Source organism: Plecotus auritus, assembly GCF_963455305.1.
Source record: "Plecotus auritus genome assembly, chromosome: 6".
Classification (NCBI taxonomy): Eukaryota; Metazoa; Chordata; class Mammalia; order Chiroptera; family Vespertilionidae; genus Plecotus; species Plecotus auritus.
This window is the reverse complement of record NC_137773.1, coordinates 140717776-140732681: the sequence shown is the minus strand read 5'-3', so window position 1 is coordinate 140732681 and position 14906 is coordinate 140717776. Positions and strand designations below refer to the sequence as shown.

Sequence of the window (14906 nt, the reverse complement as noted above, 5' to 3'; positions counted from 1 at the left end):
TTCTGTGCATGGGGCCTCTAGTATGCATGTAAGGTCTTTGGTTAATTTCTTCCCGCCCTTTCTCTTCCCCCTCCCCCCTTCCCTCTGAGATTCATGTCTGTTCCATGTTTCCATGCCTGTGCGTTGAGCATCTGCCCCCTGGTGGTCAGTACGCATCATAGCTACCAGTCGAATGATCGCTTAGGCTTTTATAAATATAGATTAACTGATTAATATCTATTGGGCCATAAGAAATTTATCAAGCATTTTCACATGTAATCTCATTGGAGGGCTTCTCCAGCTTATAGATTATCACCACTTTTGCCCCTATTATTATCTCATGTTATAGTCCTTGCATATAGGAGGAACTCAATAAATATCTGTTAAATTAACTACAGAACACCAGATAACCTAAAACTTGAACTTTAGAAGTATGTAATTCTTTATCCTGGATAGGGGAGATACTATGAATAATTAACTCAAGTGACTCTTAAAAACACTCTAAGATGAGCTCAATAATGTTCAAAAAATAGCACTACCAAATCAAATGTCAATTTTGTCTCCATTGTAAAATTCCATTTTTATAGTTTTGCTTGTTGGTGTGTGTTTTTGTTGTTGTTAATCCTCACCCCAGGACATTTTTCCATTGATTTTTAGAGAGAGTGTAAGGGAGGGGAAAAGACAGAAACATCGATGTGTCATCAACTGGTTGCCTCCTGCACATGCCCCGACCGTGGCCAGGGATCTGAGGTACATGCCCTTGACTGGAATCAAACTTGGGACCCTTCAGTCCTTGGGGCCAATGCTCTATTCACTGAGCAAAACCAGGTAGGGCTAAAATTCCATTTTTAAATGAAGGTACTATTTTCCAAAGGTCTAAGCAAGGATTCTAAAAGTACAAAGCAGTTTGAGCTCTATAAGTCAGTTCAATTGTTATTTACTGATTTCCTACCTTTTGCAAGTCATTCAATTGGGCAATTTAAGAAGAGAAACCCAAGTACGTTACAGGAGGCAGACACTAAATTAGAGAATTCATCAACCCAGAGCTGTAGTATTAGCATGGTAGGATGGCAGGGACTGAGGAAAGGAAAAGGGCAATACTAAATGACTTCTAGGTGACTGTATAAGCCTTTGAAAAAGGTTGCAAGCTTTGGAAATGACAAGTTTTACATTCTTCTGTTTAAACTATTAGCTTTAAAAAAAAGTAGACATTTGGCTTATACCTTATAAAACCTGGTTTTAAAACCCTGGATTGTGGTTAAATTGTGTGAATGCTGGTATTGCAAAAGACTGTAAGCATCACGCCTCATTCAATGATGTATCTTTTATTGGAACATAATGTATCTACAAAGTAAGCACTTGGCAAAATGCCTGCTGAACGACCAAATGATTCCCAGGATAAATTAGTCAGCTCAAAGTCCAAATATGAGGGCTCAGGCTGGTAAGCCACCTAGGTTTTGATCAAGCAGCTACACCTGAAAGTTTTGTTAAAATAATAATTCCACACAGATTTCTGTGGAATAGAGGAGTCCCATCTCGAACTCCTCTCCCACCACAATCACAGCAGTCAGATAAAGTTGAGGAGTTTATTAGGGAAATATCAGAGGCAAACACCCCAAGTGACAGAAAAAAAAAAAATGAAAATGTCCCTTCAAGCCAAGTGGGGACCTGACCTTGACCTCCCAAGAGGGACAAAAAACTGGTGGATTAGCAACAACATTCTCTAGCAGCCACCTTGCCAGGGCATGAGTCTCTCAGCCAGGACTGTCTGCTACCTCCCAACAAAGGTAGGGAGGAGAAAAGACTGTTTATAGAATCAATGCAGAGGCAATGAGAACTGTAAGGAAAATCTGAGAGAGAGAGAGAGAGAGAGAGAGAGAGAGAGAGAGAGAGAGAGAGAGAGAGAGAGAGAGAGATATGGAAAGGACCTTAATAAAAAGTCCCAGGCTTTTGGCTCTGAGTGCCTCAAATACATTGACAAGTAGTTTTACAAAATGTTACTGAAAAGGTAAAATGCCTGTTTTCAAGAGTTCCCCTGGACTTCTCCCCACATGCCATAATCACACTGCCAGATGAACATGGCAGAGCCCAAAGGCCACATTTTTTAAGAAAGAAAAACAAGAATAAGCCCTGTTGCTCTTTAAGGAGAGAGAAGGAGTGGAAGGCTGCTGGGACCTTTCCCACGTAGGCCTGTGTTCTGTAAAGCAACTTCCCAGCAGCAGTCTGGCACAGTTCTAGGTGAGGGTCTCACCTTTTGTCACCTGTAGAAGGAAAATTGACCATTAGATAAATTCAAAAGGATTAGAGGTATTTTAGATCCTAGGCAATAGTGAGTGGTAGAAAAGAAGATAGCTTTAGAGTCTCAGAAACCTGGTTCAAATTTAAGCAAGGTACTTAACTTCTCTAAACTTATTTCTGCTTGCCTGTTTGTTTTAGCAAGACGTAGCAATGTGCATTCTCTCTTGCACAGCCATTGACTAACCTCATAAGGAAACATCTTGGCCATCATACTCACCCTTGCTTCAATGTACTCTATTCTCCGTTCAAGGGCTGTCAATTTCTCATTTAGTGTTGCGAGTCTTGAACGACAAGACATATCTGGTAAAAGGAGACTGATATTCAGGATTAATGTCATTCCAGACACACACACACACACACACTCTCTCTCTCTCTCTCTCTCTCTCTCTCTCTCTCTCTCTCTCTCTCTCTCTCTCACCCCTAAGCTGAAGAAGAGGAAAGGTATGTCATGTAGAGTACAAATGGGAGCAGGTAGGCAAAGCAGAAGAATGGAGAGGACAAAGTGAGAAGTATCTTAGGAATACAGCTGCTTACAGTGGATCTGCAGTAGGCAGAGAATATGGCTCCCAAAGATGTCCACATCCTAATCCCTGGAACCTGTGAGTATGTACCCTACATGACAAAAGGGAGTTTGTAGATATGATTAAAGTTAAGAATCTTGAGGTCCTGGATTGTCTAGATGAGCCCAATCTAACCACTAGCCCTTAAATGTAGATGAGAAAGGAAGAGTAAAGGCAGAAAAAGACTCAAAGTGTGAGGGCTACTCAACTTGCCATTGCTGGTTTTGAAGATGGAGAAAGGGGGCCATGAGCCAAGAGCTGCAAGTGATCATCAGAAGCTAGGAACAGCTCTCAGCAGACAGCCAGTCTGCCAACAACCCAATGAGCAAGAAATCACATCCTCTCCTAGAGCCTCCAGAAAGGAAGGCACCCTGCTGACATGATTTCAGCACAGTGAGCCAGTTTTAGACTTCTGATCTACACCACTATAAAATAATAAATTTATGTGGTTTAAGCCACTACCTTTATGGTAATTTGTTATGGCAGCAATAGGAAACTAATAGACCAACGCTGTACAGATGACCATTTGGTAATAGGCAAACTAAGAGTTTCAAGAGAGGAAAAATAAAAAGAGGAAGAAAATAATCTCAATAGGGAGGAAAAGCAGAGGCCAAGAAAGCAGCAGAGACTGTGGGAAGAAGGGAAGGTGTCAGTGTTTCTAAGCTAATGGAAGCCACAGCACTGCCGTTGCTTACAAGGGCACTTAAGGTCTCATCAATATCTGCGAAGGCCTTCCAGAATCAGAGAAAACTTGAACATCAAATATCTTTTGAAGCCCACATCTGCAAAATTCCTTTTCTACCTTTTTCAATCTTCTTTCACCACCTTACCCAAAATGAAATGTAGGTTTTCCCTAAAATACCTGTCTTCTGCAAACTTCTCTAACAGACTTGTATACTCTTTCTACAACTATTATCAATACACAGGAGAAAAAGGTTTCTAGGCATGCTAATTATTTCCTACCACTTCTTCCAACATGGTTCAGTCATCTATATAATAAAAGCCTAAGCAACCATTACAATAAACGACCAGAATGACTGGTCGCTATGATGCGCATTGACCAACAGGGGGCAGATACTCAACACAGGAGCTGCACCCTGGTGGTCAGTGCGCTCCCACAAGGGGAGCGCCGCTCAGCCAGAAGCCGGGCTCAGGGCTGGCGAGCGCAGCGGCAGTAGCGGGAGCCTCTCCTGCCTCCGTGGCAGCTAAGGAGCAGCAAGCCGAGCGGTAAGGAGCAGCAAGCAGGCGGGCAGTATGGAGCAAGGAGTCCCGAACTATGAGAGGGCACAGACCAGGCTGAGGGACTCCCTCCTCCCCAGTGCATGAATTTCGTGCACTGGGCCTCTAGTCTCTCAATAATCTTCACTTAAATCTAAAATATCCACTCACTGAGATGCACTCCCACTCAATGATTTAACACTTAGCTCACAACCTTTCTTTTCATCTCTTCCCTGGATGTTATGCAAAAATGCTTTGGCACCCATTTTGAGACAAATCTTCCTATACCCTGATCTTGCCTTAATTTTCATTTCATCATACGCAAATCTTACTCATCTAAACATTCTCCTTCAAGTCTCAGTTCAAATTGAATTCTGAGAGGTCTTTGACAGATGGATATAATTTTCCCTCCTCTGTTATTTACCTAAATATTTATGGCTGAATTTCTAATTCATAAGTTACTTACATAGTTGGTCTTCAGTTATCTTTAGATAAAGATTTAACAAACAAGAATGTTCACCACTATTACTTAGGAATGCTTTGGTAAAGTATACATATCTATGAGAAGCTATTAAAACAGTCACTGCCAAAACCGGTTTGGCTCAGTGGATAGAGCGTCAGCCTGCGGACTGAAAGGTCCCAGGTTCGATTCCGGTCAAGGGCACGTACCTTGGTTGCAGGCACATCCCCAGTGGGAGGTGTGCAGGAGGCAGCTGATCGATGTTTCTCTCTCATCGATGTTTCTAGCTCTCTATCCCTCTCCCTTCCTCTCTGTAAAATATCAATAAAATGTATTTAAAATATATATATATATATTTTAAAAAACAAACAAAAAAACAGTCACTAAAAAATTACCAGTTTGAAGAATAATTAATAACATGAGTAAATGTTCATGCAACAAAACCAAGTGATACTTATGTGCTTGTGCTTTATAATTTATTTACGTGACTGTTTCCCCAGTAGAATGAGTTAATCAAAGGCAAATATTGGAAAACCTATTTGAAGAAATAATGACTGAAAACTTCCCCCACCTGGTGAAAGAAATAGACTTACAGGTCCAGGAAGCGTACAGAACCCCAAACAAAAGGAATCCAAAGAGGACTACACCAAGACACATCATAATTAAAATGCCAAGAGCAAAAGCCAAAGAGAGAATATTAAAAGCAGCAAGAGAAAAACAGTTAGTTACCTACAAGGGAGCACCCATACGATTGTCAGCTGATTTCTCAACAGAAACTATGCAAGCCAGACGGGAGTAGCAAGAAATTTTCAAAGTGATGAATAGCAAGAACCTACAACCAAGATTACTCTACCCAGCAAAGCTATCATTCAGAATTGAAGGGCAGATAAAGAGCTTCACAGATAAGAAAAAGCTAAAGGAGTTCATCACCACCAAACCAGTATTATATGAAATGCTGAAAGGTATTCTTAAAGAAGAAGAAGAAGAAAAAAGTAAAGATAAAAATTATGAACAACAAATACATATCTATCAACAAGTGAACCTAAAAATCAAGTGAATTAAAAACCTGAGGAACAGAATAATCTGGTGGATATAATAGAATCAGGGGCATAGAAAGGTAGTGGACTGATAATTCTCAGGGGGAAAGGGGTACGGGGGGGGGGGATTCAGGAAGAGACTGGACAAAAATCATACACCTATGGATGAGGACAGTGGGGGGGAGGTAAAGGCAGAAGGTGGGGTGGGAACCGGGTGGAGGGGAGCTATGGGGGGAAAAAGGAGAAACAATTGTAATAATCTGAATAAAGTTTTATTTAAAAAAATAAAAATAAAAAGTTTGAGGACCAAAAAAAAGTCAAATATTGCCTTTTTTAAAAAATATATTTTTTATTGATTACAGAGAGGAAGGGAGAGGGACAGAGAGAGAAACATCAATGATGAGAATCATTGATCAGCTGCCTCCTGCACGCCCCCTACTGGGGATTGAGCCCACAACCCAAGCATATGCCCTTGACCGAAATCGAACCGAGACCCTTCAGTCCGCAGGCCAATGCTCTATCCACTGAGCCAAACTATCTAGGACTGCAGATATTGCCGTTTATTAATCTTTCTAATCTTAGGGTCTTGCCTGGCACATAGATGTTTATTGAAAAAAAAAAAGATTCTGGTATTAGTAGAACAGAAGTTTGTGTCTACTAATTTTTTTAAAAAATTTTATTTGTTGATTTTCAGAGGGAGAGGAAGGGAGAAACATCAGTTTGTCATTTCATTTACTTATGCATTCACTGGTTGATTCTTGTACTAGTTATGTGCCCAACTGGGGATCAAACCTGCAACCTTGGCATATTGGGATGATGCTCTAACCAACTGAGTTACCGGACCAGGGCTCCACTAATTTTACAAGTGGGGAAACAAAGGCCTAGATAAGTGGAGTATTCATGATGGGTAACTAACAGGACAAAAGGGTGGCAGAGCTGAGATCAAAACCCAGTTTCCTCACTACCCAGCATGGCATTCTTCCGCATTACATTGCTACCATCCTCCTGAGCCTCTGAAGCCATAATTTATTCCCCACATCCCTTAAAATTTGCTTGCAGCCTGACTCTTCCACTTTCTAGTTCATTTTTTTCTTTTTGTTTCATATTAGATCCTTTCTCACTCATCCATCTTCACGGCTACTCTTCATTATTCATTTTTAGAAATAGCTTCACTGATATATAATTTATTACCATAAGGCTCACCTGCTTAAAACATATAATTCAATGGTTTTTAGAATATTTACAGAATTGTGCAGTGATCACCATAATCTAATTTTCATAATCTCTAAAAGAAACCTCTATTAGTGCCCTGGCCGGGTGGCTCAGTTGGTTGGAGCATCATACTGTACACCAAAAGGTTGCAGGTTTGATGCTTGATCAGTTCACATACCTAGATAGTGGGTTCGATCCCCAGGTGGGGTGCATATGGGAGTATGCGTTTGCCTATTCTGGACATTCTTCTTTAATTTTTTAAAATAATTTTTAGAAATTCATTTTACAGAGAGGAAGGGAGAGAGAAACATCAATCAGCTGCCTCCCATACACACCCCTACCTAGGCATGTGCCCTGACGAGGAATTGAACCGTCCACCTTTTGGTGTACAGGATGACATTCCAACCAACTGAGCTACACTGGCCAGGGTTCTTCATTCTTTTTTTTCACTCTTGTCCTTTTATCTGCTTGTACTGCTTCTTCAAATTCCCAGGTCTGGCTTGAGTAGAAAAGTACCTCAGTACCCTACTTTTCCTGGATATACTTTGCCATGACTGCCCACCAGGACCAAATCTCTTTCAGTGTGGTTGTGGTGTTGTTTTTTTAAAAAATATTTTTTATTGATTTTTTTTACAAAGAGGAAGGGAGAGGGATAGAAAGTTAGAAACATCGATGAGAGAGAAACATCGATCAGTTGCCTCCTGCACACCCCCAACTGGGGATGTGCCCAAAACCAAGGTACATGCTCTTGACCAGAATTGAACCTGGGACCCTTCAGTCAGCAGGCCGATGCTCTACCCACTGAGCCAAACCGGTTAGGGCTTAGTGTGGTTTTTAGAAGCTCAAAGACACATCATGTATGCTATTCAGTAACAGCATGAATGTTATCACTGACAAAAAAGAGCCAAAAATATCCAAAGACGCAGGGTGGTAAGAGGGAGGTTTCCTTTCTGGATTGTTGTTCTGTTCTGTCAATCTGGTCATGAATCAGAATCCAAGAACAACATGATGCTACTGGCCTACATGAATAAGCAGTGTTGAGAAATTTAAATTGTTCAATTCTAGAAACTTCAGTTATATACATTAAATACATACTGGTTCAAATAAAACACAAGGAAAGCATTCAGCAGCTGAATAAATCTGAAACCAGAGTGCATTTTTGTGTACACTAGAGGCCCGTTGCACGATATTCATGCAAGAATAGCCCTTCCTTCCCCTGGCTTCACTCCCAGCCGCCTGGGAGCCGGCAAGTCCTCGCTTCTGTTCGGAGCACCGCTCCTGTAGTTCCCTCCGCCGCCCCCCTTCCCCTCATAGCAGGCGCCCCGCCCCTCCCAGCCGCTCTGCACCTGCATAGGCAAATTAACCTCCATATTTGTTGGGTTAATTTGCATACTCACTCTGATTGGCTGTGGGCGTAGCGGAGTGATGGTTAATTTGCATGTTTCTCTTTTACTAGGTAAGATTATCACCAGACTTTAACTGAAAATGCCAGCTGTCCTTGTCAGGGTGCTTGATGGTATAATATAGTAGTCCCCCTTAACCACGGGTAATGCGTCCCAAGTTTAATTTATAAACCAATTAATTTATAAACTAATTTAATTTATAAATTAGGCACACAGAGATTAATAATAACTATTAATAAAATGGAACAATTATAACAATAAGTAATGTGAACGTGGTCTCTCTCAAAATTTCTTATTGTACTACTAGAGGCCTGATGTACGGATTCATGCACATTGAAAGTAAATTAATTAGAAGGTGACCAGTGGGGCAGGACTGGGCGAGATGGGCTGAACATGTCCTGGAGCAAACCTCCCACGGTCCCTCCCCTGCCAGCCGCACCTGGGGCAGCGCTGGGACTCGAAGGGTGTCTGTGGAGTGAGCAGGGTCCCTCAGGCAGCTGGGGTCCCTAGGCCTGGCCTGCAGGGAGCAAGCCGAAACCAGTAGTCCGACATCCCCCGAGAGGTCGCGGAGTGTGAGAGAGCACTCTGCAAAGTTGCTGTCGCTCAGCAGCTCCTGCATTGAGCGTCTGCCCCCTGGTGGTCATTGTGCGTCATAGCTACCAGCCGACGGGTGGTCGGCTGGTCACCTAGGCTTTTATATATATAGAGGCCCAATGCACGAAATTCGTGCACAGGTGGGGTTCCTAGGCCTGGCCAGCAATTAGAGCCGATCTGTGGGGCAACCAGTGGGGCGATCAGGGCCCCCACTGGCACCCGCCTTGGCCACCCTGGCACCGCCCACTCACCAGCCCTGCCCCCTGCTGCTGCCGGTGCCGGTCACCTCCTGCAGAGGGAGGCAACTAGCAGGGCAATGGGGGGGCGCTTTGCTGGCACCCACCTTGGCTGGCTTGGGGCCTGTGGGCTGGGGGCAGCTCCTGACTTGAATATCTGTCCCCTGGTGGTCAGTGTACATCATAGCAACAGCTCGTTCTGCTGGTCAGTCAATTTGCATATTAGGCTTTTATTATATAGGATATTCATCCTTCTTGTGATGATGTGAGAAGATACAATGCCCATGTAATGAGATGACGTGAGGTGAGAATGACGTAGGCACTGTAATACAGTGTTAGGCTACTGACCATATGTAACAAGCACTTTATGGCTTTTCTTTGGCATACCAGAATTACTAGCATCACTACTCTTGTGCTTTGGGGCCATTATTAAGTAAAATAAGGGCTACTTGAATACAAGCACTGTGATACCATGGCAGTAACCTAGCTGGGTACTAAGTGACTAATAGGCAGTTAGTATATAGCGTAGCTATGCATGACAAAGGGAGATGATTCATGTCCTGGACAGGACAGAGTGGGACAGCAAGAGATTTCATCACACTGCTCAGAATGACACACAATTTAAAATTTATAAATTGTCTGTTTCTGGAATATTCCATTTAATATTTTCAAGCCACAGTTGACCATAACTGAAACTATAGAAAGTGAAACAGTCAATAAGGAGGGACAATTGTATACATTATCACTACTGACAAATGCCAGTTACCAAACAGCTCCTTCTCTGAACTCAAGCACATAGCCTTAGCCTACAAAAATCAAGTCTTTCTCTTGAATTATTTTTGCAGGTAAGTCTTATTTCTCAAAAAAAAATTCTAATTTTTTTTAAAATTTGTCCATTTATTCTTACTTTCTCCTTTCTAAGACATCTGACCCACAGCTGGATCACAACAGGCATGGTATATTGCTATATCTGTTGGTGAAGTATAAAAACAGATTTAAAAATAGTCACATTCTCTATTTTTTTGTTACACTTCTCTAGCTTTAGAACCAGAAAAAATATATAAAAATAAAAAACTATCAACTGTCGCCGAAACCGGTTTGGCTCAGTGGATAGAGCGTCGGCCTGCGGACTGAAAGGTCCCAGGTTCGATTCCGGTCAAGGGCACGTACCTTGGTTGCAGGCACATCCCCAGTGGGAGGTGTGCAGGAGGCAGCTGATTGATGTTTCTCTCTCATCAATGTTTCTAACTCTCTATCCCTCTCCCTTCCTCTCTGTAAAATATCAATAAAATATATTTAAAAAAAAGAAAAAAAATAATGACAATACTTGTCCTTTAAAAAAACAAAAACAAAACAAAACAAAAAAAACTATCAACCGTCAGGCCGGTGTGGCTCTGTGGTTGAGCGTCAACCCATGCACCAAGAGGTGGCTGGTTCAATTCCCAATTTCCGGTCAGGGCACATGGCCAGGTTTCTGGCTCCATCCCCAGAAGGGGGCGTGCAGAGGGCAGGCAATCTATGTTTCTATCTCTCTCTTCCTCTCCCTTCTTCTCTCTCTAAAAGAAAATCAATAAAAACATATTTAAAAAAACAAAACCATCATCTACGACAATCTATTTTTAGAAACTTCAGTTCCAAATACAAAATAAGCCTAGTGCTAGGATGTTATCACTGCTTTATAATCTGTGCATTCTCGGGTTGAGGTGGTCCTCCAACCCTGAAAGAGAAAACTACAGAGATTGTGATTTTACTTTCACCAGCTGGAATCACAGAGTAAAAGCTGTTCAGATACCACTGGCTATCTTGCAAAAACTTCCCTTTCCAAAGCACAGGGTGAGGCTTATAGTACTGCTGCCATTTTCAAAGAGCTCCAGATGCATCCTCAAAGTAAACTCCTATTAAATCTTTGCACCACCAAACCACAGTACCATAAACTCAATGCAAGCCCCACAGATACACATCAGAACTAAGGAGTTATGCTAAGGGCTTAGAATAAAAAAATACATCCCATACACACTCATCTCAAGTCATCCAATGCTAGGACAGTATACTCAAGCATATTCTTATGATTTATCCAGTTTCTCAGCCTGTTGGTCTTTGTCTAAACTCTTATAGTGCCAGTTTTCACCAGCTTTTTACCTGCTAAGTCAGATTGCTTTAACTTTCACTCTTGCTTCATAGTTCTGTTCTTACTTATAATTTTGTACTTTTCTTTAAATGACTAAATTCAATTACTAAATTTTTCAAAGCCCGGCATGGTTCAGTGGTTGAACATCGACCTGAGAACCAGGAGGTCATGGTTCAATTCCTGGTTAGGGCACATGCCCGGGTTGCAGGCTCAATTCCTAGTGTGGGGCATGCAAGAGGCAACCAATAAATGATTCTTTCTCTCTCATCATTGATGTTTCTATCCCTCTCTCCCTCACCCTCTCTCTAAAATCAAAAATAAGTAAATAAATAAACAAAATTTTCAAAACCACCTAGTAATTACTCCAAACATCAGGTCATTGCCATCGCTTTAAGGGAGAATAAACGCCTAAGCTAAGGGAAGCCATTTCTTCCGGCTCCTAAAGATTAGAATTCTGTGTCTATTTCCTCAGCCTAAGACTTGTTAGAAATCTTGAATAAAAAGAAAAGTCTTTATTCTCTAATCACAAAATGTGACTCACATACATTTGATAAAATCTGAGAGCAGGTATTTCTTTGCTAACAAAATAAGAAAAAAATATATTTCTCCTCGGCAAATACTAAGTTCAGACTCTACAATTTTCAGTCAGGTACAAGACTCACCCACTATATAAATTTAGTGGCTATGATATGTCAAGATTTATGGCAAAGATAAAAATTAAAAATTGCCGAAACCGGTTTGGCTCAGTGGATAGAGCGTCGGCCTGTGGACTGAAGGGTCCCGGGTTCGATTCCGGTCAAGGGCATGTACCTTGGTTGCGGGCACATCCCCAGTGGGAGGTGTGCAGGAGGCAGCTGATCGATGTTTCTCTCTCATCGATGTTTCTAACTCTCTATCCCTCTCCCTTCCTCTCTGTAAAAAATCAATAAAATATATTAAAAAAAAAAAAATTAAAAATTTGTTAATATAGCCCTGGCCAGTGTTTCTCAGTGGTTAGAGTGTTGCTTGGATATTCTATGTGTACGTATCTGATATTATATACCAGATGAATGAAGTCTTTTAATTCTACTTTTTAAAGTTAAAACTCTCCATGTCAGTGATGTTTCCAACTATTTTCCACTGCCTTTCCAGACCAAACCAAAGCTATGATCTTGTCATCATTCCATCTCTCCCTTAGCATGCAATCTTTTGGTTTCTCTTACCTGGTCCTTCTTTTGAGGGAATGTTATGAGTAAAGAATGCTGTGAAGAACCCCCTAATTATTGGAAAAGCAGAAGAAACCAGTTATGAGAACTAACATTGAAAGATTTTGCATGGAATTTTTTTAAAAAATGTCTCTGAGAAAACTCAGAATATCTGAGTATCAGGGTAAATGTCAGTATTTCTCAAATGTTTTCAGTTCATTAAAATCAGTCCAGTTTCTTTGAACTTCTGTCTCCAAACCCACTTATCTTTCACTAAATCGTGTTCCTTCACTCAGTCCTCAAAAAATTTCAGGGTATTTGAGATCTATACTTTCTTTTTTTTTTTTAATATATTTTATTAATTTTTTTACAGAGAGGAAGGGAGAGGGATAGAGAGTCAGAAACATAAATGAGAGAGAAACATCTATCAGCTGCCTCCTGCACACTCCCTACTGGGTATGTGCCAGCAATCAAGGTACATGCCCTTGACCGGAATCGAACCTGGGACCCTTGAGTCCACAGGCCGATGCTCTATCCACTGAGCCAAACTGGTTAGGGCGAGATCTATACTTTCTTGATACCATTCCCTACTACAAACGCTATAGCAAGTTTTTTGTATGAATATGTATTATTGACATATAAATTCACACTATTCTCTCAATAATATTATCTTCACCCCCAATCCCTGGAAAGTGAGGAAGTCCACCATATCAAGATACATCAAGCTTATAGTCCTATATACCTTATATGTAAATATATTAATAAAAAACAATGTTCTGCTTTGTTCTGAAGTTATTATTTCATCTTTAAGATAAAATTATTTGACTCAGGCTCGGCCAGCAAGGCTCAGTAGTTAAGTGTCAACCTATGAACCAAGAGGTCACAGTTTGATTCGTTGTGGGCTCGATCCCCAGTGTGGGGTGTGCAGGAGGCAGCCGATCAATGATTCTCTCTCATCATTGATGTTTCTAGCTCTCTCTCTCCCTTCCTCTCTGAAATCAATAAAAATAAATTAAAAAAAAATTATTTGACTCAGGAAGTGGTTTTTGTTCTGTGTCCTCCATAGTCCTGAGAGTCTTGCACTGAGAACTAGTCTCTCTTGCTGATGCTTTCTGACAAATTCCATGTTCTGTCCTTAGAACTCATCAGACCTCTAGCTAGAAAGTAATATATTTTAACATCTTTTTTTCTAGATCATTTCCCCTACTTAATTTTAATTGCTTAATTTTGCTGAATTTGTGGAACAGAAGCACATGAGTTTGAAAAGATCACTAGATGTGGTCCCTACACCTTGTGATTACTAAGTCTACCCAGTTCTTAAACATTTGAAGAACATGGGATGGGGATGGGATTCTGTTACAGGATTGCTGTCCAGAAAAAAAACGGAATAAAGACTGTCATGAGCAGGCCATGCCTAGGAAAGATTTTGCTAGAAGCAGAAAGAACACCTACTGCCAGCTAGATACTTAACAATACAGAGAAGATTTCCATGACTCCACACGACCTGGACCTTACCTCTGACCTTATCTCCTAACACTCAGCACAGCAAAGAGGGGAGACAGGAAGGAACAGACAGGAGAAGGCTGAATGGGGCAGGCAGTAAAAGGCATGGCGCTAAAGGGTTTCCACTCGATCCTGAAGGAGATGGGAAACCGGCACGGGTCTATACACAGCGCAGCGACACGGCCACGGCTTATGTTCCAGAAGGAGCACTCTGAATGTAAAGTGGGAACTGGAAGGGAAGAGGAGCGCAAAGGAAGCAAGAAGACTACTGAAGAGAGGACGCACAGGTTGGATGGGGCTGCCTGACGTGTCTGGGAAAAGGAAGAACTTGTCAACGGATCCGGAGTAATGGCAATAAGGTCGATGAGCTCAGCAGCATGGAGCAGGGTAACCCTACAGGGACTGCCCAGTGGAGCCTGAGGTCAGGGAGGGAGGAGGAAGACAGGGCCTGAAGGAGGAAGAGAAGAGCGAGAGCAGAGATCTCCCGGAGAGAGCCCGTCAAAGCTTCTCAGCGCCCGGCCGAACCTCCGAGACCTCCCTCCATCCCGCTGCCCGCTGCTCGCCCACTGACCGAACGAGTTGAGAAAGTCCGCGATTTTCTTGATGCTGCTGGTGATGATTTCAATGTACTCCCGGTTCGCCCAGTCCTGGTGAATTTCCCGCTGCACGGGATCCTCTTGTCCCGCCATGGCCGCCGCCTAAGGAAGTGCGACTGCGCAGGCGCCCCGATCCTCCCGGACGCCCGCGCGCCTGCGCCGCCAGCCCACACCCTCTCTCGGCAACCACGTATTAACTAGAATCGTGATGCGCCTGCGCGACATTACATCTTCGCCGGCGTTTGCTCTGCTCAACTCCGACCGTGAAAATGGAGTAGGCATGCGCCAGGAGCCTCCAACCCACCGCAATACCCGGTCGCTGGCGCTTAGGGGCAGCGTGGGCTCGCGTCACCAACCCACTCCCTCAGCTGCTCCAGACTTAGGTTATGGTCTGTGTCAGCAATAAATTGGGCATAACCGATTAAATCACATTAAGCCCAAGTTATTTTAAAAATGCTTTTCAACAACACAATATGATGTTCCACCTTAAATTTATCA

At 42.3% G+C, this 14906-nt stretch overlaps 1 protein-coding gene across 1 annotated transcript; it reads right to left on the bottom strand.

Annotated features, from left to right (window-relative positions):
* Window positions 1-1288: 1288 nt before the first annotated feature.
* Window positions 1289-14603, bottom strand: BRK1 (BRICK1 subunit of SCAR/WAVE actin nucleating complex). Its single transcript, XM_080674749.1, has 3 exons — window positions 14384-14603; window positions 2495-2577; window positions 1289-2240 (listed from the first exon to the last, which is right to left on the bottom strand). The coding sequence occupies exons 1-3, from the start codon at window positions 14499-14501 to the stop codon at window positions 2214-2216; spliced, it is 228 nt and encodes a 75-aa protein (XP_080530875.1). The 5' UTR covers window positions 14502-14603; the 3' UTR covers window positions 1289-2213.
* Window positions 14604-14906: the final 303 nt, after the last annotated feature.

What these genes read in the sequence shown, in the direction of transcription:
- BRK1 (XM_080674749.1), bottom strand. Translation starts at nt 14,501, where the DNA reads ATGGCGGGACAAGAGGATCCCGTGCAGCGGGAAATTCACCAGGACTGG. An exon ending in GGACTTTCTCAACTCGTTCG is followed by an intron (nt 2,578 to 14,383) that starts GTCAGTGGGCGA and finishes TCCTTTTACCAG; the next exon opens with ATATGTCTTGTCGTTCAAGA. An exon ending in TAGAGTACATTGAAGCAAGG is followed by an intron (nt 2,241 to 2,494) that starts GTGAGTATGATG and finishes TTCCTTCTACAG; the next exon opens with GTGACAAAAGGTGAGACCCT.